This window comes from Xenopus tropicalis, chromosome 1, assembly GCF_000004195.4.
Source record: "Xenopus tropicalis strain Nigerian chromosome 1, UCB_Xtro_10.0, whole genome shotgun sequence".
NCBI lineage: Eukaryota > Metazoa > Chordata > Amphibia > Anura > Pipidae > Xenopus > Xenopus tropicalis.
In genome coordinates, this window is record NC_030677.2 from 15,717,459 (window position 1) to 15,745,317 (window position 27,859).

A 27,859-nucleotide genomic window follows, 5' to 3' on the forward strand; every position below is an offset into this window, starting at 1 on the left:
ACCCCAAATCTCCCCCTAACTGGCCTTCAGGCTGGGCCTCCAACCTTCATATCATTTGTTCATTACTTGAACGTTCTATGTTGCCTTGACGCTTAGATTCCAATGCAATGTCATCATGTTGGTCATAATGTAGGGGCAAATATTAAAAGTTGTCTTTGAAAAAAGTCTTTTACGGCCACCAAACATCAGCTAGAACTTCATACATTTTTGACAGGGCTGAATGACTGGAAGGACTGATCCGTTGAATAACACATTTTAAGTGGTTCTGACTTGGTACTGGTAGCTAAAATAGTGGCTCACCACCGAGGCTTCCATTCTACATAATGGGAAACGTCTCAGTGGCCAATGATATTGCCCACAGGTAAGTTATTCCAGGTTTATCATGAAATGGAATGCAAAGACCTCAGCAGAGACTTGGCTTTAACCACCAATGGTTGTCCTTAATGACTTCTGCAAGTTCTCTAGAACTAAAGGAATAAGTCTTTGCTCAGTTGGAAAGGAAGTCTATGGCGGCTCGCACAGTCTTTTTGCTTTTGACATCCATGGCCGTTACTTTGATTTCCGTGTCCCCAAACTGCATGCTGGCTTTAATCTCCCGGCGCCCCGTCTTCCCATTCTCCTCGTTTATATCAGGCAAGTCCAGGTTAATGGTGCCGCACTTCCTGACGCCAGGGTCGGTGATGTACACCACCTCATCCGTAGAGGAGCAGTAGATATTGATGATTATTTTGCGCTGCCCATTCCTGGCCGGGCAGTAGCTCCGCTGGACTATGTCGCCTAGAGCCACCGACTGATCCACGGACACAAACTTATCAAAGATATCCGTGCACCAATTCTTCCCTTCTTTCACAAGGAGTTTATCCGCTGGATGTTTTCCTTCTACGAACTTGTTGAGGACCCCAACGCCATAGGTGAGAGGAGAACGCCTTACTCTGACAATGGTAGGATCGAGGCCAAAGAGGACGGCTCCTTTGAGTATGGTAAGGCCAACGTCTTGAGGAATGATAACCCGACAGATATCGCTGAAAGCTGATTGGACAGCGCTCTGCAACATCGGAGACTCTGCAAAACCACCAACCAGGAAGAGGTACTTGATGCCTTCCACCTCTGGCTTCTTCATGAGGTCATCTACGGGAAAGGTGACAATGTTATAGACTGGTCTCTGCACAAAGATGGACTTTTCTATGGTTCAATTAGCTTTAGCTGTTACCCCAAACTATCCATTTATGGAACAGGATCTCAGTTCAGGGCTGGAATGTTGGTGAGTCCTACAATATTCTTGTATCCAGTACAGGACTGGGATCCATTATTCATGCAAGGAGTAAGCAATCTATACCCAAGGCTGGCACAGTAGGGGGAGAATATGTTCAGCATAAAAACTCTGTCAGACATTGAGTTAATATTTACAGAAATCTCTCCGAGTACTAAAACATTTCAGCCCAATAAACATCGCACAACGAAGGAAAGTTAGAAAAAACACAGACCGGCCACAAAAATATTTCAAATCCAGTACAATACTGATAATAATTCTGGAAGATAAAAAGCTTGGCCCTTTAAGATCTGCCTAAAGGTGGCCATACACCTCGCCAAGCGAGCGGACCTACGTGTGGGCGATATCGGGCAAATGTAGGCTAACGGGAGCAATGGGGTAGTCGGTTCAGGGATAGCATCAACGAGCCGATGTGGTCCCCGATCTGACAATCTTTTAACCTGCCCGATCAATATCTGATGAATTACTACTCCTGGATGTTTAACATGAGGCCCTGTCCCATTAACTGTGCCTAAATGTGTAAGTACTATAACCTATCTCAGCTACTGACTATTTGAGCAAAACATTCTATACTAATATAGTATGAGTCCTGTCCTAGTCAGGCCACTATCAGCAGTTTATACTATTCATCAGAGTTCGAAGTAATACTGTGAGTGCATTAAAGGGTAAGTAAATGGGGATGATATGGTACCTATGTGCTGGACGATCTGACGGATGGTTGGCTGGAACAGTTCGTTCATGGCCTCGGAAGACATCCGTAGCATGCCCTGGGATGACCATTTCACAAAGTTGACACTGAAGCAAAATATAAAGGAGGTGTTAGAGTTCCTGAGTCAGAGGTCATATAAATGACTGCCAGTTTTAACCACGTTTTAACCTGATGTACAGACTCAAGCGCTCTCCTGTGGCCAGATTATTAACGATAAGAACAAAGCATCTCAGACATGGCAGGACCAATCTATACAATCTGACAAGGCATCGGAGTCAAACCTACAGCTGAAGGACTGAGGCTGAACCAGTAGTTGGCAGTAGAAACTGCCTGTTGCTACATATAAACACTGATGGAGTTGGTAGCCTTTTTGGATCAGTTTGACTGGGGTTGTTGAAGCACTAATGAGCCAAATGGAAAATTAAGTCAGTCATTTATGGGACACCATGGAATCTGATTGTTGACCGGTAGGTCGGCCTGACTAGGCCCCACTACATGGCTGGCCAGACCCACTAGTCTTCCTAACAGAACCATAGATCTGCATGATAGTTAGAAAGAGGGATTCTCTACCTTTTTCTCTGGATCTATCCCTTGCTCCAGACTTGGACTGGTCCACAGGAATAATGAGGAAAATCCCAGTGGCCCCCAAAGAGGTAATCTCTACCTTTTTCTCTGGATCTATCCCTTGCTCCAGACTTGGACTGGTCCTATGGAATAATGAGGAAAATCCCAGTGGTCCCCATTCCTTGTCCAGACTTGGACTGGTCCACAGGAATTATGAGGAAATCTCAGTGGTCCCCATTCCTAGTCCAGACTTGGACTGGTCCACAGGAATAATGAGGAAAATCCCAGTGGTCTCCATTCCTAGTCCAGACTTGGACTGGTCCACAGGAATAATGAGGAAATTTCGGTGGTCCCCATTGCTAGTCCAGACTTGGACTGGTCCACAGGAATAATAAGGAAAATCCCAGTGGTCCCCATTCCTAGTCGTCCCCACTAACCTGGGCTACACCACCTTATACTGTTTTGGAATGCTGTAGCTGTCACCAATTCATCTATGACCCTTACTAATTCTGTATGTGCAGAATATTGTTGCAGAGAAGGTTCCATTACAAGTCCCCCCCCCCTCCCAGCCTTATTAGCAGGAACCCTGGTGCAGTAATTACAACAATACACGTTACAACTTCTCTCCTGTACAGTCAATAGTAAATGCCATTATTTAAGGCTACAGACGATACAGGCCGTGGTTTCCAGAGAGATTTCCCTGGTGGATTGGAATTCACTCTGAGGCTTTCAGAACGTGCGAGAGTTTGAGGAGACTGAGAATTAATTACACATCGAACGCTCGGATCAATAGGAACATTGATTCCCCTTTTAACAGGAAGCTTCTCGGTTGGTGGCCTCCTAGGGAATAACTGAGGGACGTACAATGGAAATGTACAGTTTTATAGTGATTGAAATTAATCCCTAATGGGGCCCCATGGAGTAGATATAGGTAGAACCTTTAGGCAGGTAACCAGCCCTCTTCCCTCATGTCCATATGGATACATTAGATGGATAATTTGATGGTGATGTTGGTAGTGATGAAATTGGGGTAACTGAGAAGTGACAGCCAATAAAAAGCAGAGGGTTTATTCGATGTGCAGCCAACGAGGTCAGCTCCACCTAACCAAGCATTGTGTCCCACCTTGGGACTAGTTCTGTATTGAGCCTGTGGATGGAAGCCTAGAGTGGACATTATGGCACACCGAGCATGTTAATACAAGCCAGGTTCTAGGTTACCTGCTCTTTCTCAGGGCAGTCTCCACATTCTGCCCCTTGTTCTTCCTGTAGAAGTCGATGAAGGAGAACGGTAAGGAGATATTCAGATGGTTGGATCTCTGCGGGGCTGCTGTCCTCTTCCGAGCCTCGAAGGCGATCGTTAAATCCACCCACGCCGCTGGACGTTTAACTTTGAAGGTCTGGATGAAGTCTTCTCCAAATATCTTGCACAGCATCTTCTCAAAGGCGAGGTCCACCCCAATGGCTCCATATGGACCCCCTTCCAAACCAACACAGAAAACATTAACCATTTAGTCCAAAGGTTAATGCCCAATATCTTCTAAGAGTCAAATAAGAGTTCTGATGCTGCTCAGAGAAGACCATGGCAAAACTGACCAGCAGATGGCGCTGTTGTCTCATTTCATTATATTGGCTGCATAAAAACTTCTTAAAAACTAGGGGGGCTCAGATTCTTTATAACTATAAGAATGTTACATTTATGAATGTGCCGCCTTGCTGTAAGCTTATTGGCTGCTGTGGGCAATAAATAAGTAAGGTTCCCCTCTTATTCTGAGCTGTGTAAATGCAGCCAGAGTTGCACCCCCACCTCAGAGGGGTTTGTTTATCCATATTCCCTTCCCTACCAGCCTAGCAACATGGGAGGGTGTATTAACAGGGAAACCAGTCCCGATGTACATTTCATATTTACATTTTGTTCTGTTAGCAGCTTATCGGGGATTATCCTAATACCGGGGGCTCCATTCCCTCCGGGCCAACGACTTATGTGATTATGATTCACTGTACCTTTGCCATCCTGCCTTGGCCCAAATGGAATAGCTACACCCAGGTAAGGGCCCCGGGGCAGAAGGCTTACCGGAAGCTTTGTAGAGTTCCTTCAGAGTCCCCTTGGGCTGCTCAATCTGATGGACGGTCAGGTCCACCGTGCCCCCCCCGCAGTCGGCGACAATGTAACGATCCCCTGCAGCAGAAGGAAAGATGGAATGTTCAGAATTCACGTTGACACTGATAGCGTTACTATAGTTACTTTTGGGAGTATGGTGGCCTGGTGTGTAGGTTGCAGTGCTGAGTTCGATTCTTACCAAGGAGCTATTTCTGTTTCCCTCCCAGAATACAAACGCTATTGGCTCTTAATGATAGGAATAGAAGGGTGTAAAATCCATGGATACCAGGACACTTTTATTTTACAGTAAAGATCTGCTGCTCTTTTACCTACCATAATTCCAAATGGTGCATCCAGTGCAACTAATGAACTGTACCCTTATAGGTCCTTTGGATCCACAGAGGATTATGGGTAACCTGTTTCAGTATTCAACACTTTGGATACTCAGGTGGGCAACAGGCATTGACTTTTAGGGGGTTATGTAATAAAAGGCACTAAGTTTGCCCAGGAGCAGTAACCCATAGCAACCAATGGGCAGGTAGCATTTACTGGTCACCTGTTTAAAAGCAAATATCTTATTGGTTGCTATAGGTTACTGCTCCTGGGCAAACTTAGTGCATTTTATTACATATGTGGGTTAGTATGATGTAGATACTGATACTTCATGCAATTTGCAGTTGGTCTTTATCGCTTTATTCTTTGTTCCTAATGAATGTGTTTGCAGTCTCCTTTCCCACTGAACCCAGTAACCACTCTTTACAATGGGCAGTAAGATGCATTGAAGGTGATGGAAAGATAAGTAATAAAAGGGAAAATCTGCCCCCGGGGTGCATCTGACTTTTGTCTGACCTCAGTGGCCAGAAGGTATATTTTCATTTTTCTTTATACTATTGATATTTTTGATTTAAACCTTTATCTGCTAGCAATTAATAGATATACCGCATTTTTAATACACTACTGTTTAATAATAGAAATACTGCACTTGACCACCAGGTGGCACAAGCAACAATAAAGAAAAGGCTCCATTAAATCCTTGACTAAACTGAACTGTAGGGGGCAATATTGTACTGATAAGTCACAAAGCAATGCCAGATTGGTTGTTCCCAGATGGCTATTTAATAGTAAAAAACAGTTCTAAAGCAACAAAGCCAGAATCCAGTCAGAGCTCTAGAACTGGAGGAGTTAGAGTAGCCACGCGGCTAGTACCTTTCCAGCCTCACTAATAACAAGGAAGCTTGGTGCTGATGTTATTAATAGGGTTGGAACTCGCTTGCCTTCCATCCCTGCTCTCATTGCTGCTGTCCCACCCTCGGCCCATTCCCTGCCCTTTGGCCCAACAGAACCCAGGCCCCCAGCGCTGTAAGTCAGATGAACCAACCACTGAGCCCCCATGCAAATCCCATCTGTACAGCAGCACATTAATACAAAGGATCCATTTAGGTAGGTGATACATACCTGCCTGCATTTCCGACCACAGCTCTCCCATTCCCGTCTCCACCAGGAAAGTCCGACTGTGCCGAGACCGTCTGAGCTGCTCTCTCGCTGGGAAACGGAGCAAAGGAATTTAATGGCAGATTAGTTCTGAGCTGCTCTAATGCCCCTTTTATTAAACAAAAACATCAATTGCCTCTTTCCCAGGCAGCACAGGGTACCTGCGGGGCAACTAGAATTGGGCAACTGGCAGGAACCAAGGCTTTTGGCTTAGAGTATAGGGGTGAAGGCTCTTTGGTTTAGAGCGTGGGAATGACTACTTGGCTATACGGGGGGGCACAGGTTTATTTTATTAAATAAAGTCCCTTTTTGGTTTGGAATGTGGGAATGATGAGTGTGTTTAGCTTTTCATGCTGATGGTACTGGAACCCGGTAGCTTGTATTCAAACAGAAGGTCCAACAGAATAAAAAAGTGGGTTGAGGGTTTGGGGGCAGAACCACCTGATGAGACCCATGTTGGTCCTTAGTGCAGATACAGAATCAGTTCAGGATGAAGGCACTAAAGGGGTTGTTCACATTTAGATTAACTTATAGTATGATGTAGAGAGTGCCATTCTGAGAAAATTTGCAATTGGTCTTCATTTTTTATTATTGGTAGTTTATTCATTATTTGACTTTTTGTTCTGCAGCTCTCCAGTTTGAAATTTCAGCAGTAATCTGGTTGCTAGGGTCCAGTTTACCTTAGTAACCGGGGAGTGATTTGAGAGAGTGACTGATATATGAGTAGGAGAGGGGCTGAATAGTAATTTACGGTAAGTAATAAAAAGTAACAATAACAATTACATTGTAGCTTTACAGAGCAATAGTTTATTGGCTGCCGGGGTCAGCGACCCCCATTTGAAAGGATTAATGAGACAGAAGAAGAAGACAGGGTGTTTGGATAAAAAAGACATAAAAACCATTAGCAGCGGCCAATGAATCTCCGCGGGTGGCACCTACCCTGCCTGAAGCTGGAGTCTATGGACCGGTCGGAGGGGTAGCCATTGATTATTGCCTTGCTGCTGAGATCGATGAGCTGGTGGAGCCGGAGCTTTCGGCAATATATGGAGGCGGCTTCTGGTTCCAGGGCAATTAACAGCTGCTCTGGGTTTTCTGGAGACACCAAACCAGCCTGCGGGTATCAAGAGAATGATAGGTTTGGGCCGGTAGGTCGGATACAGACTGGCACATATTGTACCCAACGGAAAGTCTTACCAGATAGGCAGCCTCTCTCATGAACTGCTTGGCCGGCTGCTTCCATATGGCGGGCACAGTGAGCACCCATCGTATGGCCTCCTTCTCATTCAGGGCCGGGCACTGGTCTTTCAGTTCCTATTTGGAAAACAAACATGAACTTATGGCCAATGACACAAGAGGGAAGGGTTGTGCCCATCAGTTGGAGGGTCAGTACCTACCTGCACCGCGTGCTCCTTGAAGAAGCGAAGAGCGTGAGCGAACACCACCAGCGCTTGGACTTTCTTCCCATTCACGGCCTCTAGTTCAGTTTTCATGGTCAGATCCTACAGAGCAGGGAGAGGAGGGAATGTTACTGCCTGCTCCCCCCCTAGGCCCCGCAGCCTGCACTGAATGTTACTGCCTGCTCCCCCCTAGGCCCCTGCAGCCTGCACTGAATGTTACTGCCTGCTCCCCCCCTAGGCCCCGCAGCCTGCACTGAATGTTACTGCCTGCTCCCCCCTAGGCCCCCGCAGCCTGCACTGAATGTTACTGCCTGCTCCCCCCCTAGGCCCCGCAGCCTGCACTGAATGTTACTGCCTGCTCCCCCCTAGGCCCCGCAGCCTGCACTGAATGTTACTGCCTGCTCCCCCCCTAGGCCCCGCAGCCTGCACTGAATGTTACTGCCTGCTCCCCCCCTAGGCCCCGCAGCCTGCACTGAATGTTACTGCCTGCTCCCCCCCTAGGCCCCGCAGCCTGCACTGAATGTTACTGCCTGCTCCCCCCCTAGGCCCGCAGCCTGCACTGAATGTTACTGCCTGCTCCCCCCCTAGGCCCCGCAGCCTGCACTGAATGTTACTGCCTGCTCCCCCCCTAGGCCCCGCAGCCTGCACTGAATGTTACTGCCTGCTCCCCCCCTAGGCCCCGCAGCCTGCACTGAATGTTACTGCCTGCTCCCCCCCTAGGCCCCGCAGCCTGCACTGAATGTTACTGCCTGCTCCCCCCTAGGCCCCGCAGCCTGCACTGAATGTTACTGCCTGCCTCCCCCCTAGGCCCCCGCAGCCTGCACTGAATGTTACTGCCTGCTCCCCCCTAGGCCCCTGCAGCCTGCACTGAATGTTACTGCCTGCTCCCCCCCTAGGCCCCGCAGCCTGCACTGAATGTTACTGCCTGCTCCCCCCCAGGCCCCGCAGCCTGCACTGAATGTTACTGCCTGCTCCCCCCTAGGCCCCCGCAGCCTGCACTGAATGTTACTGCCTGCTCCCCCCTAGGCCCCGCAGCCTGCACTGAATGTTACTGCCTGCTCCCCCCCCAGGCTCTGCAGCCTGCACTGAATGTTACTGCCTGCTCCCCCCCCAGGCCCCGCAGCCTGCACTGAATGTTACTGCCTGCTCCCCCCCAGGCCCCGCAGCCCGCACTGAATGTTACTGCCTGCTCCCCCCCTAGGCCCCGCAGCCCGCACTGAATGTTACTGCCTGCTCCCCCCTAGGCCCCGCAGCCTGCACTGAATGTTACTGCCTGCTCCCCCCCTAGGCCCTGCAGCCTGCACTGAATGTTACTGCCTGCTCCCCCCAGGCTCTGCAGCCTGCACTGAATGTTACTGCCTGCTCCCCCCCCAGGCCCTGCAGCCTGCACTGAATGTTACTGCCTGCTCCCCCCCAGGCCCTGCAGCCTGCACTGAATGTTACTGCCTGCTCCCCCCCCCAGGCCCTGCAGCCTGCACTGAATGTTACTGGCCTGCTCCCCCCAAGCCCCGCAGCCTGCCACTGAATGTTACTGCCTGCTCCCCCCCAGGCCCTGCAGCCTTGCACTGAATGTTACTGCCTGCTCCTCCCCAGGCCCTGCAGCCTGCACTGAATGTTACTGCCTGCTCCCCCCCAGGCCCTGCAGCCTGCACTGAATGTTACTGCCTGCTCCCCCCCAGGCCCCGCAGCCTGCACTGAATGTTACTGCCTGCTCCCCCCCTAGGCCCCGCAGCCTGCACTGAATGTTACTGCCTGCTCCCCCCCTAGGCCCCGCAGCCTGCACTGGATGTTACTGCCTGCTCCCCCCAGGCCCTGCAGCCTGCACTGAATGTTACTGCCTGCTCCCCCCCTAGGCCCTGCAGCCTGCACTGAATGTTACTGCCTGCTCCCCCCCTAGGCCCTGCAGCCTGCACTGAATGTTACTGCCTGCTCCCCCCCTAGGCCCCGCAGCCTGCACTGAATGTTACTGCCTACTCCCCCCCCCAGGCCCTGCAGCCTGCACTGAATGTTACTGCCTGCTCCCCCCCTAGGCCCCGCAGCCTGCACCAAATGTTACTGCCTGCTCCCCCCCTAGGCCCTGCAGCCTGCACTGAATGTTACTGCCTGCTCCCCCCCAGGCCCTGCAGCCTGCACTGAATGTTACTGCCTGCTCCCCCCCTAGGCCCCGCAGCCTGCACTGAATGTTACTGCCTGCTCCCCCCCCCAGGCCCTGCAGCCTGCACTGAATGTTACTGCCTGCTCCCCCCCTAGGCCCCGCAGCCTGCACCGAATGTTACTGCCTGCTCCCCCCCTAGGCCCTGCAGCCTGCACTGAATGTTACTGCCTGCTCCCCCCCTAGGCCCTGCAGCCTGCACTGAATGTTACTGCCTGCTCCCCCCCTAGGCCCTGCAGCCTGCACTGAATGTTACTGCCTGCTCCCCCCTAGGCCCTGCAGCCTGCACTGAATGTTACTGCCTGCTCCCCCCCTAGGCCCTGCAGCCTGCACTGAATGTTACTGCCTGCTCCCCCCCCTAGGCCCCGCAGCCTGCACTGAATGTTACTGCCTGCTCCCCCCCTAGGCCCCGCAGCCTGCCTGAATGTTACTGCCCTGCCTCCCCCCCCAGGCCCTGCAGCCTGCACCGAATGTTACTGCCTGCTCCCCCCTAGGCCCCGCAGCCTGCACCAAATGTTACTGCCTGCTCCCCCCCTAGGCCCCGCAGCCTGCACTGAATGTTACTGCCTGCTCCCCCCCCTAGGCCCTGCAGCCTGCACTGAATGTTACTGCCTGCTCCCCCCCTAGGCCCCGCAGCCTGCACCAAATGTTACTGGCCTGCTCCGGCCCCCCTAGGCCGCACCTGCCAAGTACTGCCTGCCCCCCCTGGCCCCAGCCTGAATGTTACTGCCTGCTCCCCCCCTAGGCCCTGCAGCCTGCACTGAATGTTACTTGCCTGCTCCCCCCCTAGGCCCTGCAGCCTGCACTGAATGTTACTGCCTGCTCCCCCCTAGGCCCCGCAACCTGCACTGAATGTTACTGCCTGCTCCCCCCCTAGGCCCTGCCAGCCTGCACTGGATGTTACTGCCTGCTCCCCCCCTAGGGCCCTGCAGCCTGCCACTGAATGTTACTGCCTGCTCCCCCCCTAGGCCCCGCAACCTGCACTGAATGTTACTTGCCTGCTCCCCCCCTAGGCCCCGCAACCTGCACTGAATGTTACTGCCTGCTCCCCCCCCCTAGGCCCCGCAACCTGCACTGAATGTTACTGCATGCTCCCCCCCCTAGGCCCCGCAGCCTGCACTGAATGTTACTGCATGCTCCCCCCCCTAGGCCCCGCAACCTGCACTGAATGTTACTGCATGCTCCCCCCCCTAGGCCCCGCAGCCTGCACTGAATGTTACTGCCTGCTCCCCCCCTAGGCCCTGCAAGTTGGATATCCCACCCTTTGGAAATGTAATTCCAATGATATTTAGACCTTTAGATGGTTTATTATAGTGGGAGGAGCCAATGAGGCGGCACTTACACTGGCACTGTGTATTTTCATTTTGAACTTCTCAAAGTACAGCCAATCCCGGGCTTCTTCTGGGTCCAGGTCATGGTAATAGTCCCGGGCCGTGTATCCAAAGCTGTGAAAGTCCTTGTCGGGGGTCAGCAGCAGGCTGGTGGGAGTTTTCTGGTGGGCGACTCCCGGGTCCCCTCCTTCCCATTTCCTAATGAGGGACAAGAGAACTACTTTGCTTTTCCCGTACAGATATGATATCCCACATTGGGCAGCTATTGGTCAGGCATTGGTGGCCCCTATGTAGTTTACTAAGCTCTGTAGGGGCTGAGCTGGCAGCTGATATTGGCCCTTCTGTGACCAACTAAGTGCCACCCTACAAGTCACATATACAGTGTATGGACATTTAATGATGCACTATAAGGAATTGGAGCATCTCATATAGAGCTGAGCATATGGATCTAATGAGGTTCTGTTGGGCCCAGTGACACATTACGTTGCTAAGGAATAAAATAGGAAAACCTTATGTTCTATAAATAACAAGGACGGCAATGGGGGCTGCAGACGGGGGGGTTTAATATGTTCTGTATGGGAACACAATGGAATAAACTGTAACGGATCTGTCCCTGGGGCCCCCCGGCTCGCTGGTTCCCTTACAGTTGGCAGCGCACAGAGAAACTGCATTCGGCTCAGGGGGGATACGATCCCCGGCCAAGAAGCCTTCCCTGGAACCGTCCAAAGCCAAAAATGTGCGGCAGCCAATAACACTGTGAGCCTGCGCTACATGTGCTACAGCTTTATCCAATAAAGGCCTTAAAGGTACAGTACCCTTAGTCCCAATCTGTAACGTTACATGAGCGGAATCAGTACTGGGCAGCCGCCAGTTTGCAGGGAAATGGTCATTTTTAATACAGTAATTTTCCGCAAGTATTGACGTGTATGGCTAACATGGCGTGCGTTCATTTGCGCGACTATTTCTATTTGGCTACAAGTGATGAAATGTTTTGCCAGGCATGGATTCGCAGCAAGTTTTTGGACGTGCGTTGAATTTTATTTTTTTCATGCGTTTCGCAAAACAATCCGCCAATGGCAAAACGCATGAAAAAAATTCACCACGCAAAAATTCACCGCACGTCCAAAAATTTATACAAGCGTCAAAAAATAATAGTCACGGGCAACAATTTTTTTGCCCGCACAACATTTTTGCCGTTTCGTGAATCTTTCGAAAGATTTGCTAATTTTTCACTAAAGAAACCAGAACACATTTGCTCATCACTATTGGCTACTATTTATAAGCATCTACTATTTATATGCTACTATTTATATGCTACCATTTATATGCTACTATTTATAAGCATCTACTATTTATTTGCTACCATTTATATGCTACTATTTATATGCTACAATTTATATGCTACTATTTATAAGCATCTACTATTTATTTGCTACCATTTATATGCTACTATTTATATGCTACCATTTATATGCTACTATTTATATGCTACCATTTATATGCTACTATTTATTTATATGCTACCATTTATATGCTACTATTTATAAGCATCTACTATTTATTTGCTACCATTTATATGCTACTATTTATATGCTACCATTTATATGCTACTATTTATAAGCATCTACTATTTATATGCTACCATTTATATGCTACTATTTATAAGCATCTACTATTTATATGCTACCATTTATATGCTACCATTTATATGCTACTATTTATATGCTACCATTTATATGCTACCATTTATATGCTACCATTTATATGCTACCATTTATATGCTACCATTTATATGCTACTATTTATATGCTACCATTTATATGCTACTATTTATATGCTACCATTTATATGCTACCATTTATATGCTACTATTTATATGCTACCATTTATATGTGGCTAATATTTCTATACACCATTTATATGCGGTGACAATTTTTATACACTATTTCTAAGCTACCATTCATATGCGGCGACTATTCGCGGGCGTAATTTAGGGCATGTACCGGCAAATACCACATTGAAATAGTCTTCGCGAGTTAAATAACGCATGCAATATCGCGCGTAAAATAGAGCAAGTATGCTTATAGTGAATCGTGCGAAAAGTCGCGAAAATTAAGATGCGATAAAATTTTTACCGCATGCTATAAATAGCGCACGTTTTATCGCACTTTAGTGAATCAGGCCCCTAGTATTTTCCCAGGTACAGACCTTATATTGAAGCCTTTGAGTAAGATAAGTCTAAAAATGACCAGTAGGGGCACTGTTGCTGACTGTTTGAATTCCTGACTGGAGGCAAGTTTTGGTTGCATAAAAACCCAGTATAATGCCAAACAGAGCCTTCTGTAGGCTGCCCATCCACATAGGGGCTATTAAATAGCCAATTATTGCTTGTATTGGAACCATCAGGGACCATTTCTATGCTTGTGTTGCTCCCCAATACTTTTTCCATTTAAATGTGGCTCACGGGTATAAAAGGTTGGGGATCCCTGTATTAAGCAAATCCTTGGGCCAACTCGACCGACATCTGGCCTAAGAGCTCAATTGGCCAGGTTTGATTTTCCCATTAGTGCAATGGCACCAATGCCCACTGTTTTAATTCGATCGTTTGGCCCTAGGACCAAATGATTGAATTAGCCCAGTATCATCCATCTTAGGTCGGCATATGGGGAGAATTGGCCAAAAGAGTGGATTGCCAATAAATGGCCCAATAAAAGCTGCTGGGCAGCTTATCTGACCCTGTATGGGCCCCCAGACGTGCCGACCCAACCAATATCTGGCTGAAAATGGGCCGATTGACTGTCGATTGTAAATCAGCAAGAAAATACTGTACCTCATCATATGAATGGCTTCCGGGTCTTTAGAAAAGCTGAAGGCGTAGCCGCTGGATGTGGTTCCAAAATCAATAGCAACAACCACAAAGAACTGAGATCCCCTCACTGCCCGGTGTTCGCTCCTCTGGAACGTAAGGTTTGTGCATTAGATGTGGGCAATGAACACCAGGTCTAGTAACCCCTAGCAACCAGCTAGCAGGTAGCAACAAATAAGCGCACATCTGATTGGCTGCTATGGGTCTGTACCCTTAAAAAATCTTATAAAAAAAAAAAAAAAGCTCTGATACTTTGAGTACCTGACCCAAAGAGCTTACTATCTTGCAGCACGGGGGAATAAATAAACATGCCCTAAAGCACAATGGGGGTGGTACCCAGTGAAATTATAATCGGAGACCAAGGTTCCTTACCGGGGACTGGGATGGGGTGAGAGGGGCGATGTTACAGCTCTCGTTCTGTAGGCTGGGGGAGTTGGGGGGCGATGGGGTGCAGGAACGGTCCATGTTGGTACCTGGAATGAACAGATTCATATCAGTGTTATAAACCCCCATTCATTATTCTCTGTGCTGCTCCCAGGAGGGAGAAGTGCTGGTCACTATATATTTACTATATTCACTATAAATGGCTGTACACATACACAATCCCACTGAAAGTCACTGTGCCAATTAATGCCGGGAGTCACTGTGCCAATTAATGCCTGGAGTCACTGTGCCAATTAATGCCGGGAGTCACTGTGCCAATTAATGCCGGGAATCACTGTGCCAATTAATGCCGGGAGTCACTGTGCCAATTAATGCCGGGAGTCACTGTGCCAATTAATGCCTGGAGTCACTGTGCCAATTAATGCCGGGAGTCACTGTGCCAATTAATGCCGGGAATCACTGTGCCAATTAATGCCGGGAGTCACTGTGCCAATTAATGCCGGGAGTCACTGTGCCAATTAATGCCGGGAGTCACTGTGCCAATTAATGCCGGGAGTCACTGTGCCAATTAATGCCGGGAGTCACTGTGCCAATTAATGCCGGGAGTCACTGTGCCAATTAATGCCGGGAGTCACTGTGCCAATTAATGCCGGGAGTCACTGTGCCAATTAATGCCGGGAGTCACTGTGCCAAGTAATGCTGGAGTCACTGTGCCAATTAATGCCGGAGTCACTGTGCCAATTAATGCCGGGAGTCACTGTGCCAATTAATGCCGGGAGTCACTGTGCCAATTAATGCCGGGAGTCACTGTGCCAATTAATGCCGGGAGTCACTGTGCCAATTAATGCCGGGAGTCCCTGTGCCAATTAATGCCGGGAGTCCCTGTGCCAATTAATGCCGGGAGTCCCTGTGCCAATTAATGCCGGGAGTCCCTGTGCCAATTAATGCCAGGCGTCACTGTGCCAATTAATGCCGGGAGTCACTGTGCCAATTAATGCCGGGAGTCACTGTGCCAATTAATGCCGGGAGTCACTGTGCCAATTAATGCCGGGAGTCACTGTGCCAATTAATGCCGGGAGTCACTGTGCCAATTAATGCCGGGAGTCACTGTGCCAATTAATGCCGGGAGTCACTGTGCCAATTAATGCCGGGAGTCACTGTGCCAATTAATGCCGGGAGTCACTGTGCCAATTAATGCTGGAGTCACTGTGCCAATTAATGCTGGGAGTCACTGTGCCAATTAATGCTGGGAGTCACTGTGCCAATTAATGCTGGAATCACTGTGCCAATTAATGCCGGGAGTCACTGTGCCAATTAATGCCGGGAGTCACTGTGCCAATTAATGCCGGGAGTCACTGTGCCAATTAATGCCGGGAGTCACTGTGCCAATTAATGCTGGGAGTCACTGTGCCAATTAATGCTGGAGTCACTGTGCCAATTAATGCTGGGAGTCACTGTGCCAATTAATGCTGGAGTCACTGTGCCAATTAATGCTGGGAGTCACTGTGCCAATTAATGCTGGGAGTCACTGTGCCAATTAATGCCGGGAGTCACTGTGCCAATTAATGCCGGGAGTCACTGTGCCAATTATTAATGCTGGAGTCACTGTGCCAATTAATGCTGGGAGTCACTGTGCCAATTAATGCTGGAGTCACTGTGCCAATTAATGCTGGGAGTCACTGTGCCAATTAATGCTGGGAGTCACTGTGCCAATTAATGCCGGGAGTCACTGTGCCAATTAATGCCGGGAGTCACTGTGCCAATTAATGCCGGGAGTCACTGTGCCAATTAATGCCGGGAGTCACTGTGCCAGTCAGTACTGCAGGTCACTTTACCATACAGTATTATAGTATTACCAGGAGTACTAGTTCTGCAGGCAATGTGACTTGGTTATGACTTTTCTAAACACATTTTTACGTTGCTACATGTTCCGGAGCGGAGCCCCTCGGTACTAGATGCCTCGATGCTGGTGATGAGGAATTTACTAGGCCACAAAGTAGCAGCTAATTGAGCACTTTCCCTGCCCCCTAGGGACTCGCCTATTTATTTTAGTACATGGACTGAGCTGCTCTGGGCCTGCAGCCCCCACAGCCGGAGAAGCTCACAGGACAGCCCTGGGCTCATTAAAGTGATGAATGGCCAATAAAGTGCTTTTTCATATATCAGCTATAAACAAATAAATCAGCCTGCAAATCATCCTGGGTCCTGGCTGCACAGGGAATGGGATTCATGTGGGGCTATAAGCTGTCGGAGGGGTGAGGGCAGTGCAGCAGTATGGCAGCAAGTGTAGCCTACACACAGGGGGGGCAGTGCAGCAGTATGGCAGCAAGTGTAGCCTACACACAGGGGGGGGGGCAGTGCAGCAGTATGGCAGCAAGTGTAGCCTACACACAGGGAGGGCAGTGCAGCAGTATGGCAGCAAGTGTAGCCTACACACAGGGGGGGCAGTGCAGCAGTATGGCAGCAATTGTAGCCTACAGGGTTAGTCCTTATGTGTGAAATGCGCACAGTAACCTGCATGCAAAGGGGAGGAATGTGCAGGGAACCCGAGATCCCTGGCCCACAGAGCTTACAGTCTAAGTGTTCTGCTGACAGTATCTCTCTAACAAGAGATAGGAGAGACATCACAAAGGTTAATGTTCTCTGTTCTGAAAAGTAAAGGGACTTATTAGTTACCCAGCAGCGCGGCAGGGAGAGTGCAGGGGGGGGGGTCCCACCAATAAATAACAAGATTTAACTAGACAGCGTCTGCCTGAGAGACAGGGGGGGGGGGTGCAGGGGAAGTGCTGGCGAGAGTGCAGACAAGAGGGCAAGGGAAAGTGCAGGGGGGCGTCTAGGGGAGAGAGCTAAGGGAAGGCAGGGGAAAGTGTAAGGTAGAGAGTAAGGGAGAGTACAGGGCAGGGAAGAGTGCAAGGTAGCAGGAGAGAGAGAAAAGCAGGAGAGTATGAAGGGTAGAGAGTAGGGGAGATGGCAGGGGAGAGAGTGGGGTAGAGAGTAGGGGAGAAAGTGGGGTAGAGAGTAGGGATGAGGGTGGGGGAGAGAGTGGGGTAGAGAGTAGGAGAGAGAGTAGGGGAGAGAGTGGGGTAGAGAGTAGGGGAGAGGGCAGGGGAGAGAGTAGAGGAAGGCGCAGGGGAGAGAATGGGGGAGAGGACAAGGTAGAGAGTAGGGGAGAGAGTGGGGAGGGGGCAGGGGAGAAAGTGGGGTAGAGAGTAGGGGAGGGGGCAGGGGAGAGAGTAGGGGGAAGAGTGGGTAGAGAGTAGGGGAGAGAGTGGGGTAGAGAGTGGGGTAGGGAGTAGGGGAGAGAGTGGGGTAGGGAGTAGGGGAGAGAGTGGGGTAGAGAGTAGGGGAGAGGGCAGGGGAGAGAGTGGGGTAGAGAGTAGGGGAGAGGGCAGGGGAGAGAGTGGGGTAGGGAGTAGGGGAGAGAGTGGGGTAGAGAGTAGGGGAAAGGGCAGGGGAGAGAGTGGGGTAGAGAGTAGGAGAAATGGCAGGGGAGAGAGTGGGGGAGAGGACAAGGTAGAGAGTAGGGGAGAGAGTGGGGTAGAGAGTAGGGGAGGGGGCAGGGGAGAGAGTGGGGTAGAGAGTAGGGGAGAGGGCAGAGGAGAGAGTAGGGGAGAGGGCAGGGGAGAGAGTGGGGTAGAGAGTAGGGGAGAGGGCAGGGGAGAGAGTAGGGGAGAGGGCAGGAAGAGCAGGATGACATGACAATAGAAATCTCTGGGGAATATAACTTTATATGGAGAGTATCAGTAGGGAGGCACAAACAAGCGGAGAAGACTGTTCCATTTACCGGGCAGGGGGTCTGGGTAACAAGGAATTGCCATAAACCCTATAGATCAGGGCAGGAAAACATTGGGCTCAGTCTCCCTCCTATTTACATGGTGCCGACATTCCTACAGCACATTCTGTGTCATTCCCTGCCCAGTGGAGCTTACAATCTAATCTCCTAATGCCATTCACACACACCAGGGTCACCTACCTGTATGTGTTTGGGGGGAAACCTACACACTCCCTGCATCAGGTGCCCCGGCTGGAATCAAACTCTGGACCCCGGCACTGCACAGCGCCATTGTCACCCACTGAGCCATTGTGCTGCACATTGAGGGCTTCAGGATGGGGGGGCCACTCTGGCAGTGTATGAGGGGTATAACCCAGCAAGTGAAATGCCCAGCTCTGATCTGTGTGCCCACGCACTTAGATTGCCAGCTCTGTGGGCCACGGATATCTTTCCTCCTGTGTTCCCCAATACTATATTGCGCTACTGATATACAGCCTCCCCCTTCCACTTGGGTCCCCCAATATCCTGCCTTGTGTGCTCTATCTCAGGCCTTAGTCTCTATGGGCTGAACCATTACAAGTCTGCGGGGGAGTAGTTAGGATCGAATGTTATTCTCTGACTGACACGGGGCCCAATGATAAATACCATCTGTGTGCCGGGATCCTGCTTTGCATTATGTGATGAAAAGAGAGAAATTCTATTCCCCCTTCCAGACAATTCCCAGTAGATGCGGCCGGAGTCTGCCGTCCCCCATCCAACGTGCCCCCCTGTCAGCGGCCGGGGCTCTATAAACACCGGGCTGCCCCTCTGGGGTTCCCTGCCCCAGTCACCGGGAGGAATGAGCCCCAGATGGGGTATTTGCCATGCAGAGCGACGCTACAGATCCGCCTGTTTGGCCGCAGTTGAAAGGCAAAGCTGTTTATTTGGACTTTCAGATCTGAGTTCAGTTCAAAGACAACAACACTGAGCGTGAAATCAGCTCTCTCTGCTCTGTATTATTAATCATATCCAATAACTGGGCCCCCCCAAAGCTCTGGGACATGGGGCCCCGGTGCAGGCAATTAGCCGTGCCCACACTGATCCATACTAGCATCCCGGGGGTTAATAAGTGGCCATGACAGTTAGTACATTTAGTATAATGGTATGTATATATATTTTACCTGGGATGTTGTTTCCGCACTAGGCAGCAGTTCTGTCTTGCTTTATGGCAGGGATTATTATTATTAACATTTATTTATAAAGCGCCAACATATCCCGCAGCGCTGTACAATAAGTGGGTTCCATACATTGGACATACAGAGTAACATATAAAGCAATCAGTAACCGATACAGGAGGGGAAGAGAGCCCTGCCCAAAAGAGCTTACACTCTACAAGATTTGACCCATACCTTTCAGCAGGCTGATACAGGCTTCTGACTTAGCCCCTTCAGGCCAATGGCCGGCTCTGCCAGTGTTTGGCCAGCTGTCGGGCACATATCCAGGACATTATTGGTTTGGATGCCAATGTCGATGTGTAAAGCTTTAGGTGTAGTTACAATCTCTGCCCATAGGGGGTGCCATTAGGTGCATCCCAGCACAGTACATGGGGCAGTTATCAGATTATAAGGTGGAAATTCAGCCGCCCAGTTGATCCGATACCCGTATCCCAGTAGAGACAAGATCAGATGGAGCTGATGTACTAACAGGCTAAATAGCAGCAGAAGTGCAATTGCCCTCTGGAACCAATCAGATCTTTGCTTTTATTTTCCAACATGTAGATGAAAGTGCAGAACTATTTGTTTATACAATGGGTCCCCATATGCCTTTACTTTAGTGATGCAGAGAAAGGTTCAGTTCTTGGGGCCCCGGGGCCCAATGCAGCCAGTAATCAGACCTGCCCCACACACGTATGCACACTGCCTCTGTATGTCCCCAGCACCGGCCACTTACTGCCACGAGCACTTACCTATCTGCAGACTGTCCATTCTCCTCTCCAGCACAGCCGACATCTGAAATCCAAGCACAGACAGAGGTGCCAGTTAGAAAGATGGCGGCACGTGCATAATAAGCCACACCCATTCTCCCATAAATCCCAGACCCCGACCCTGGGGGGTCACCATAATCCCCTGCTGGATTGCCTTTAGGCCAAGGGAATCTACTAAAGGGATTCATTTTAAGTTAATGTCCTAACAGACACTGGTCTAGTAACCAATAGCAACCATTCAGCTGCTGAGCTGCTACCTGTCAATCATTGTACAGGGGGTGGCCCTACTGTGTAGCCTTCAACCTGGGCTCAGTGTCAGAGTAGGAGCACCAGTTCCAAGGCCTATTTAGATTTTGTTGCAGAACAATAAATCACTGAGTGAGACTGCCCCTAGTGTATGGACATGTGTACTGCAAGGATATGGAATTAACAGAAGGAAGCGGAATGCATCTACATTTACATTATCCCATCTTAATGCCCATAATAAATCCTAGACTACTTTTAGATTGTAAGCCCTTCAGCCATCTGGAATGTTTTCCCCTGTAAAATCCATTAGAGTAAATGGTACTGCCATCTTTATTTATTATTGTATATAAGCTGCATGTGTGTATGTTTAGTTTATGTGTATGTGGTTTGTTGCCGTGCCGTTGCTAATGGGCAGAAATGTGTAATTAGCCCTAATGTCTTTCTCTGTTTACAGAATTCACTTTCTCCCCAAACCACAAACGTCTGCGGCTGATTGGAGCTCTCATGCCCCTCCCACATGTAGATCCAGCTGGGGGGCTGAGAAGGTTAAATTATCTTCACCTCTCACCCTCGTCCCCGGGCAATTAGTGTCTCGCAGGGAAATAACTTGGGGGCCATGAATAATGTACTTATTTTGCTTTGGAAGGAACCCACTCAAAAGCCCGGTTTTAAAGTACAACTCCCAGCAACCTATGCTGGTATCTGATATTTGTCCTTATGTTTGTATTCTGGCAGCGCTGGCAGGAAACGGGACCCCACAATATCCCTACCAAGTTAAAAGTCCTTCCCCCTGTGTGGAACTGGGGTACTGACCATGAAATCTTAGGGGGCCCTACAATGATGTTGCAGTGGGGCCAGATAATCTAGTTATGCCAATTGATTGGTCAGACATACGCTTTGTGAAATCTCATCTGAATGGTTGAAAAAAGCCCCCTTGGTGTGACATCACATACATAAGCTAGTGGGAGGGGCTGCCTAATTCTCTTTCCCAGTCCAGCCTGACCAACATGGTATAGACCAGCAACATGGTATGGACCAGTAACATGTTAGGGACCAGTAACATGGTAGGGGCCGGTAACATGGTAGGGGCCAGTAACATGGTAGGGGCCAGTAACATGGTAGGGGCCGGTAACATGGTAGGGGCCAGTAACATGGTAGGGACCAGTAACATGTTAGGGGCCAGTAACATGGTATAGACCAGCAACATGGTATGGACCAGTAACATGTTAGGGACCAGTAACATGGTAGGGGCCAGTAACATGGTAGGGGCCAGTAACATGGTAGGGACCAGTAACATGGTAGGGACCAGTAACATGTTAGGGACCAGTAACATGGTAGGGACCAGTAACATGGTAGGGACCAGTAACATGGTAGGGGCCAGTAACATGGTAGGGACCAGTAACATGTTAGGGACCAGTAACATGGTAGGGGCCAGTAACATGGTATGGACCAGTAACATGTTAGGGACCAGTAACATGGTAGGGGCCAGTAACATGGTAGGGGCCAGTAACATGTTAGGGACCAGTAACATGGTAGGGGCCAGTAACATGGTATGGACCAGTAACATGGTAGGGACCAGTAACATGGTAGGGGCCAGTAACATGGTAGGGACCAGTAACATGTTAGGGACCAGTAACATGTTAGGGACCAGTAACATGGTAGGGGCCAGTAACATGGTATGGACCAGTAACATGTTAGGGACCAGTAACATGGTAGGGGCCAGTAACATGGTAGGGACCAGTAACATGGTAGGGACCAGTAACATGTTAGGGACCAGTAACATGGTAGGGGCCAGTAACATGGTAGGGACCAGTAACATGTTAGGGACCAGTAACATGGTAGGGGCCAGTAACATGGTATGGACCAGTAACATGTTAGGGACCAGTAACATGGTAGGGGCCAGTAACATGGTAGGGGCCAGTAACATGGTAGGGGCCGGTAACATGGTAGGGGCCAGGTAACATGGGTATTAGGACCGGCAACATGGTATGGACCAGTAACATGTTAGGGACCGGTAACATGGTAGGGGCCGGTAACATGGTAGGGGCCGGTAACATGGTAGGGGCCGGTAACATGGTATAGACCAGCAACATGGTATGGACCAGTAACATGGTAGGGGCCAGTAACATGGTAGGGGCCAGTAACATGGTAGGGGCCAGTAACATGGTATAGACCAGTAACATGTTAGGGACCAGCAACATGGTAGGGACCAGTAACATGGTATGGACCAGTAACATGTTAGGGACCAGTAACATGGTATGGACCAGTAACATGTTAGGGACCAGTAACATGGTAGGGGCCAGTAACATGGTAGGGACCAGTAACATGTTAGGGACCAGTAACATGGTAGGGGCCAGTAACATGGTAGGGGCCCAGTAACATGGTAGGGGCCGGTAACATGGTAGGGGCCGGTAACATGGTAAGACCAGCAACATGGTATGGACCAGTAACATGTTAGGGACCGGTAACATGGTAGGGCCGGTAACATGGTAGGGGCCGGTAAACATGGTAGGCGGTAACATGTAGGGCCGGTAACATGGTAGGGGCCGGTAACATGGTAGGGGCCGGTAACATGGTAGGGGCCGGTAACATGGTATGGACGAGCAAAACATGGTACAGTAGGGCCAGTAACATGTAGGGGCCAGTAACATGGTAGGGGCCGGTAACATGGTATAGACCAGCAACATGGTATAGACCAGCAACATGGTATGGACCAGTAACATGGTAGGGACCAGTAACATGGTAGGGACCAGCAACATGGTATGGACCAGTAACATGGTAGGGACCAGCAACATGGTAGGGACCAGTAACATGGTAGGGACCAGCAACATGGTATGGACCAGTAACATGGTAGGGGCCAGTAACATGGAAGGGGCCAGTAACATGGAAGGGGCCAGTAACATGGAAGGGGCCCAGTAACATGGTAGGGGCCAGTAACATGGTAGGGGCCAGTAACATGGTAGGGCCAGTAACATGGTAGGGGCCAGTAACATGGTATGGACCAGCAACATGGTATGGACCAGTAAACATGGTAGGGGCCAGTAACATGGTAGGGGCCAGTAACATGGTAGGGGCCAGTAACATGGTAGGGGCCAGTAACATGGTATGGACCAGTAACATGGTAGGGGCCAGTAACATGGTAGGGCCAGTAACATGGTAGGGGCCAGTAACATGGTAGGGGCCAGTAACATGGTATAGACCAGCAACATGGTAGGGACCAGTAACATGGTAGGGACCAGTAACATGGTAGGGGCCAGTAACATGGGATGGACCAGTAACATGGTAGGGGCCAAGTAACATGGTAGGGCCAGTAACATGGTATAGACCAGCAACATGGTAGGGGACCAGTAACCATGGTAGGGACCAGTAACATGGTAGGGGCCAGTAACATGGTAGGGGCCAGTAACATGGTATAGACCAGCACATGGTAGGGACCAGTAACATGGTAGGGACCAGTAACATGTAGGGGCCAGTAACATGGTAGGGGCCAGTAAACATGGTAGGGCCAGTTAACATGGATGGACCAGTAACATGGTAGGGGCCAGTAACATGGTAGGGGCCAGTAACATGGTAGGGGCCAGTAACATGGGATGGACTAGTAACATGGTAGGGGCCAGTAACATGTATAGACCAGCAACATGGTAGGACCAGTAACATGGTAGGGGACCAGTAACATGGTAGGGGCCAGTAACATGGTAGGGGCCAGTAACATGGGATGGACCAGTAACATGGTAGGGGCCAGTAACATGGTAGGGGCCAGTAACATGGTAGGGGCCAGTAACATGGTAGGGACCAGTAACATGGTAGGGACCAGTAACATGGTAGGGGCCAGTAACATGGTAGGGGCCAGTAACATGGTAGGGGCCAGTAACATGGTAGGGGCCAGTAACATGGTAGGGGCCAGTAACATGGTAGGGACCAGTAACATGGTAGGGACCAGTAACATGGTAGGGGCCAGTAACATGGTAGGGGCCAGTAACATGGTAGGGGCCAGTAACATGGTAGGGGCCAGTAACATGGTAGGGACCAGTAACATGGTAGGGACCAGTAACATGGTAGGGACCAGTAACATGGTAGGGACCAGTAACATGGTAGGGACCGGTAACATGGTAGGGGCCGGTAACATGGTAGGGACCGGTAACATGGTAGGGACCAGTAACATGGTAGGGGCCGGTAACATGGTATAGACCAGCAACATGGTAGGGACCAGTAACATGGTAGGGACCAGTAACATGGTAGGGGCCAGTAACATGGTAGGGACCAGTAACATGGTAGGGACCAGTAACATGGTAGGGGCCAGTAACATGGTATAGACCAGCAACATGGTAGGGACCAGTAACATGGTAGGGACCAGTAACATGGTAGGGGCCAGTAACATGGTAGGGGCCAGTAACATGGGATGGACCAGTAACATGGTAGGGGCCAGTAACATGGTAGGGGCCAGTAACATGGTAGGGGCCAGTAACATGGGATGGACCAGTAACATGGTAGGGGCCAGTAACATGGTAGGGGCCAGTAACATGGTAGGGGCCAGTAACATGGTAGGGGCCAGTAACATGGTAGGGGCCAGTAACATGGTAGGGACCAGTAACATGGTAGGGACCAGTAACATGGTAGGGACCAGTAACATGGTAGGGACCAGTAACATGGTAGGGACCAGTAACATGGTAGGGGCCGGTAACATGGTATAGACCAGCAACATGGTAGGGACCAGTAACATGGTAGGGACCAGTAACATGGTAGGGGCCGGTAACATGGTATAGACCAGCAACATGGTAGGGACCAGTAACATGGTAGGGACCAGTAACATGGTAGGGACCAGTAACATGGAAGGGGCCGGTAACATGGTATAGACCAGCAACATGGTAGGGACCAGTAACATGGTAGGGACCAGTAACATGGTAGGGGCCGGTAACATGGTAGGGACCAGCAACATGGTAGGGACCAGTAACATGGTAGGGACCAGTAACATGGTAGGGGCCGGTAACATGGTATAGACCAGCAACATGGTAGGGACCAGTAACATGGGATGGACCAGTAACATGGAAGGGACCAGTAACATGGTAGGGGCCGGTAACATGGTATAGACCAGCAACATGGTAGGGGCCAGTAACATGGGATGGGCCAGTAACATGGTATAGACCAGCAACATGGGATGGACCAGCACTCTGGGAATGGTTCCCAGTAATATCATTATCAAAGACCAATCACATCGCCACTTATATTCCACCCTGTAACATTTATGGTAGAAAAACACTTGAATTTCTCTATGAATAAAACAAAAGTGCGAGACACCTGGAGCCAATGAGTGAGATGGGAGCATTTAAAGGGCAAGTTAGAGCTGTAACAAATATGAGCGATGGGCCGACATCAGAGCTTATAATTCCTTCCCTTTGAAGTGAGGGATTTCCCCTGATTGCTCCCCAGCTGGAACGTGAAATCCCTGCCCCTAGGAGCCTGCCCCCGCCTCACCGCCGGGGTATTTATTGTACCATATGGGGCTTTATAAATACACCGTAATTATAATTATAGGTCCCTCCCCATACAGACTATTGGCTAAATACATGCAGAGCCTACATCACTCCCCATGGGGCCCCCTCAGTGCAACTTTACTATTCTCTACATGGTTAGTTCTGACTGTTGCAACAATGTAGCAGCAGCCAGTTTTCCCTTCAGACAAGAATTCCCACAAGGCTTTGCATCAGAGAACATGCAAGGCATTATGGGAAATGGGGTCTTGGCTGTAGGGGCGCTGACTGCTGCTATCCGGGGTGCCCTGGAGGGTCCTGTTATGGGGGCAAATGTGGGTGGACTGGGTAGTTCAAGTAATTGTAGAGGCGGGGCAGGCAATATATGATTGACAGCTCAGATTTTTCAATACATTTATAACAGATATGGATGATTTAATTCAAAATACAGCTTTTTATGTATAAGTGACAGTTCCCCTTTAAAGACGCTCTTACCCGCGCCGGATCTGTGTGGCACCGCCCAGTGGGGACTGTAATGATAATTCTCATATTTCAGCCCTTTCTCTGCTGGCTCTGGGGGGGGGGCAGAATATATTTGTGACTATGTGACAAAGAGCTGTGTGCCCAGTCCTGCCCGGGGGTCCCACAAACTCACTCTGAGCGCCACACGATCTTGGGGAAAAGAATAGAAAATCCTTCTGTTTCCTGGTCTCTGCTTCTTAGCAACCTCATGGGCCAGGTAATGCCTAATCTAGTCTCTTAGCCAATCAGGTAAGTGCAGCAGGTTAATCAACTGCACTTGTTTAGTAACCATGGAAACGCTTCCCCCCCCCTCACCTGAACCTCTTTCCTCTGTCCCAGTGGAACTGGGGGCCCCAGGAACTCAGTACAGATATAGGGGGCAGGGGAGCCAATACCCTCCCAGATGCTTTTGCCCAAAGGGGAAGGGGCATCTCTATACTGAAGTCCTGGCATTATGGAGTATAGACTGTTATTGTAGGGTACTGCATGTTGGGCAACATTGTGGCACTGTGGGGCCCCATGAAGAGTAGGACCCAGGGCAGTTACCCCTAGTTTCACCCCCACCCCCTCAATCCACAATACAACAATTCTGTAGGGAAGCCCCTTCCAATGACGTCACTCAGAGCTTCTATGACATCAGAGGGAATTGGGGCACAATACCTGACTATAGCGGGGGGGGGGGTGCCTTCTTTTACATTGCGGCTCTGCCTATGGGCACAAATACCCCTCACACCCACCCACGTTGCTCTTTTCTGCCCCTTTACATATTTATTCTCTGCCCCTTTACAGACCCGATGTCATTTGTTCCTATTACATCACCGCACATTCTTAAAGGGAAATTCACCTTTGCATAAAACGTTCCCTTGACATAGTTGCAACGTGGGCATTTTAGGGTTAATGGTATCATTCAGTTCTAGGGTTATGATTGGACAGAAGCACAAAGAGGACGCCCCTATATAAATATACAGAACAAGTACAGGATCCATTATCTGGAAACCAGTTATCTGATATACAGTGTGCTTATGGGAAAACAATATCAATAGACTGTAAGCTCTGTGGGACAGCTCCTCCCACTTATATCTATTAACTCCTAGCACTTATCTCACAGGCGCAATACAGGGCAAGAAATATAAACCCCCCCCCAACAAAAATCTTACCTTCTGCCCTGTATGTGCAAGTTTCCTTACTTCTGGCCCAATGGGAGCGCTTGCCCCTCTCCTGCAGACTGGCTGGGGGGGTAGGATCCTTATTGCCCTGGGGTGGGTCCTTATTGCCCTGGGGTAGGTCCTTATTCTGAGCTCCCACTTTCCTCCAGCCGGGAGGGGAACATTATGCCCCAAACATTGTTCCTTTCTTCTTCTCTCCTATGGAAGGCTGAGCCTCTCTCCCAGTCACTCCCAGCTCAGCACTGGTTTAAATTGCCATCCCAGATGTATGTGTGAGTGGGCGGGGCCAGGGATCCTGAGGGAGGGTAATAGTAAGGCAGGAGCCCCCCCCCCCCCAAACCTGCTCAGCCCCAGCCCCTGGCTCTCACTCCGCTCATTATCCCATTCCTCACTGTTTCCTGCTCTGTTTCCTCACTGCCTGCCCCTCTCTCTCTGTCAGTTTTACCTTCTACTCCCTATA

The 27,859-nt window shown here is 49.9% G+C and overlaps 1 protein-coding gene across 1 annotated transcript; it reads right to left on the bottom strand.

Moving 5' to 3' along the window:
* Window positions 1-89: 89 nt before the first annotated feature.
* On the bottom strand, window positions 90-27,673 carry hspa12b (heat shock protein family A (Hsp70) member 12B). Its single transcript, XM_002936277.5, has 13 exons — window positions 27,391-27,673; window positions 19,980-20,022; window positions 14,251-14,351; window positions 13,843-13,967; window positions 11,024-11,210; window positions 7,527-7,631; window positions 7,327-7,443; window positions 7,072-7,243; window positions 6,097-6,183; window positions 4,615-4,719; window positions 3,762-4,020; window positions 1,962-2,065; window positions 90-1,128 (listed from the first exon to the last, which is right to left on the bottom strand). The coding sequence occupies exons 2-13, from the start codon at window positions 20,020-20,022 to the stop codon at window positions 488-490; spliced, it is 2,046 nt and encodes a 681-aa protein (XP_002936323.2). The 5' UTR covers window positions 27,391-27,673; the 3' UTR covers window positions 90-487.
* Window positions 27,674-27,859: the final 186 nt, after the last annotated feature.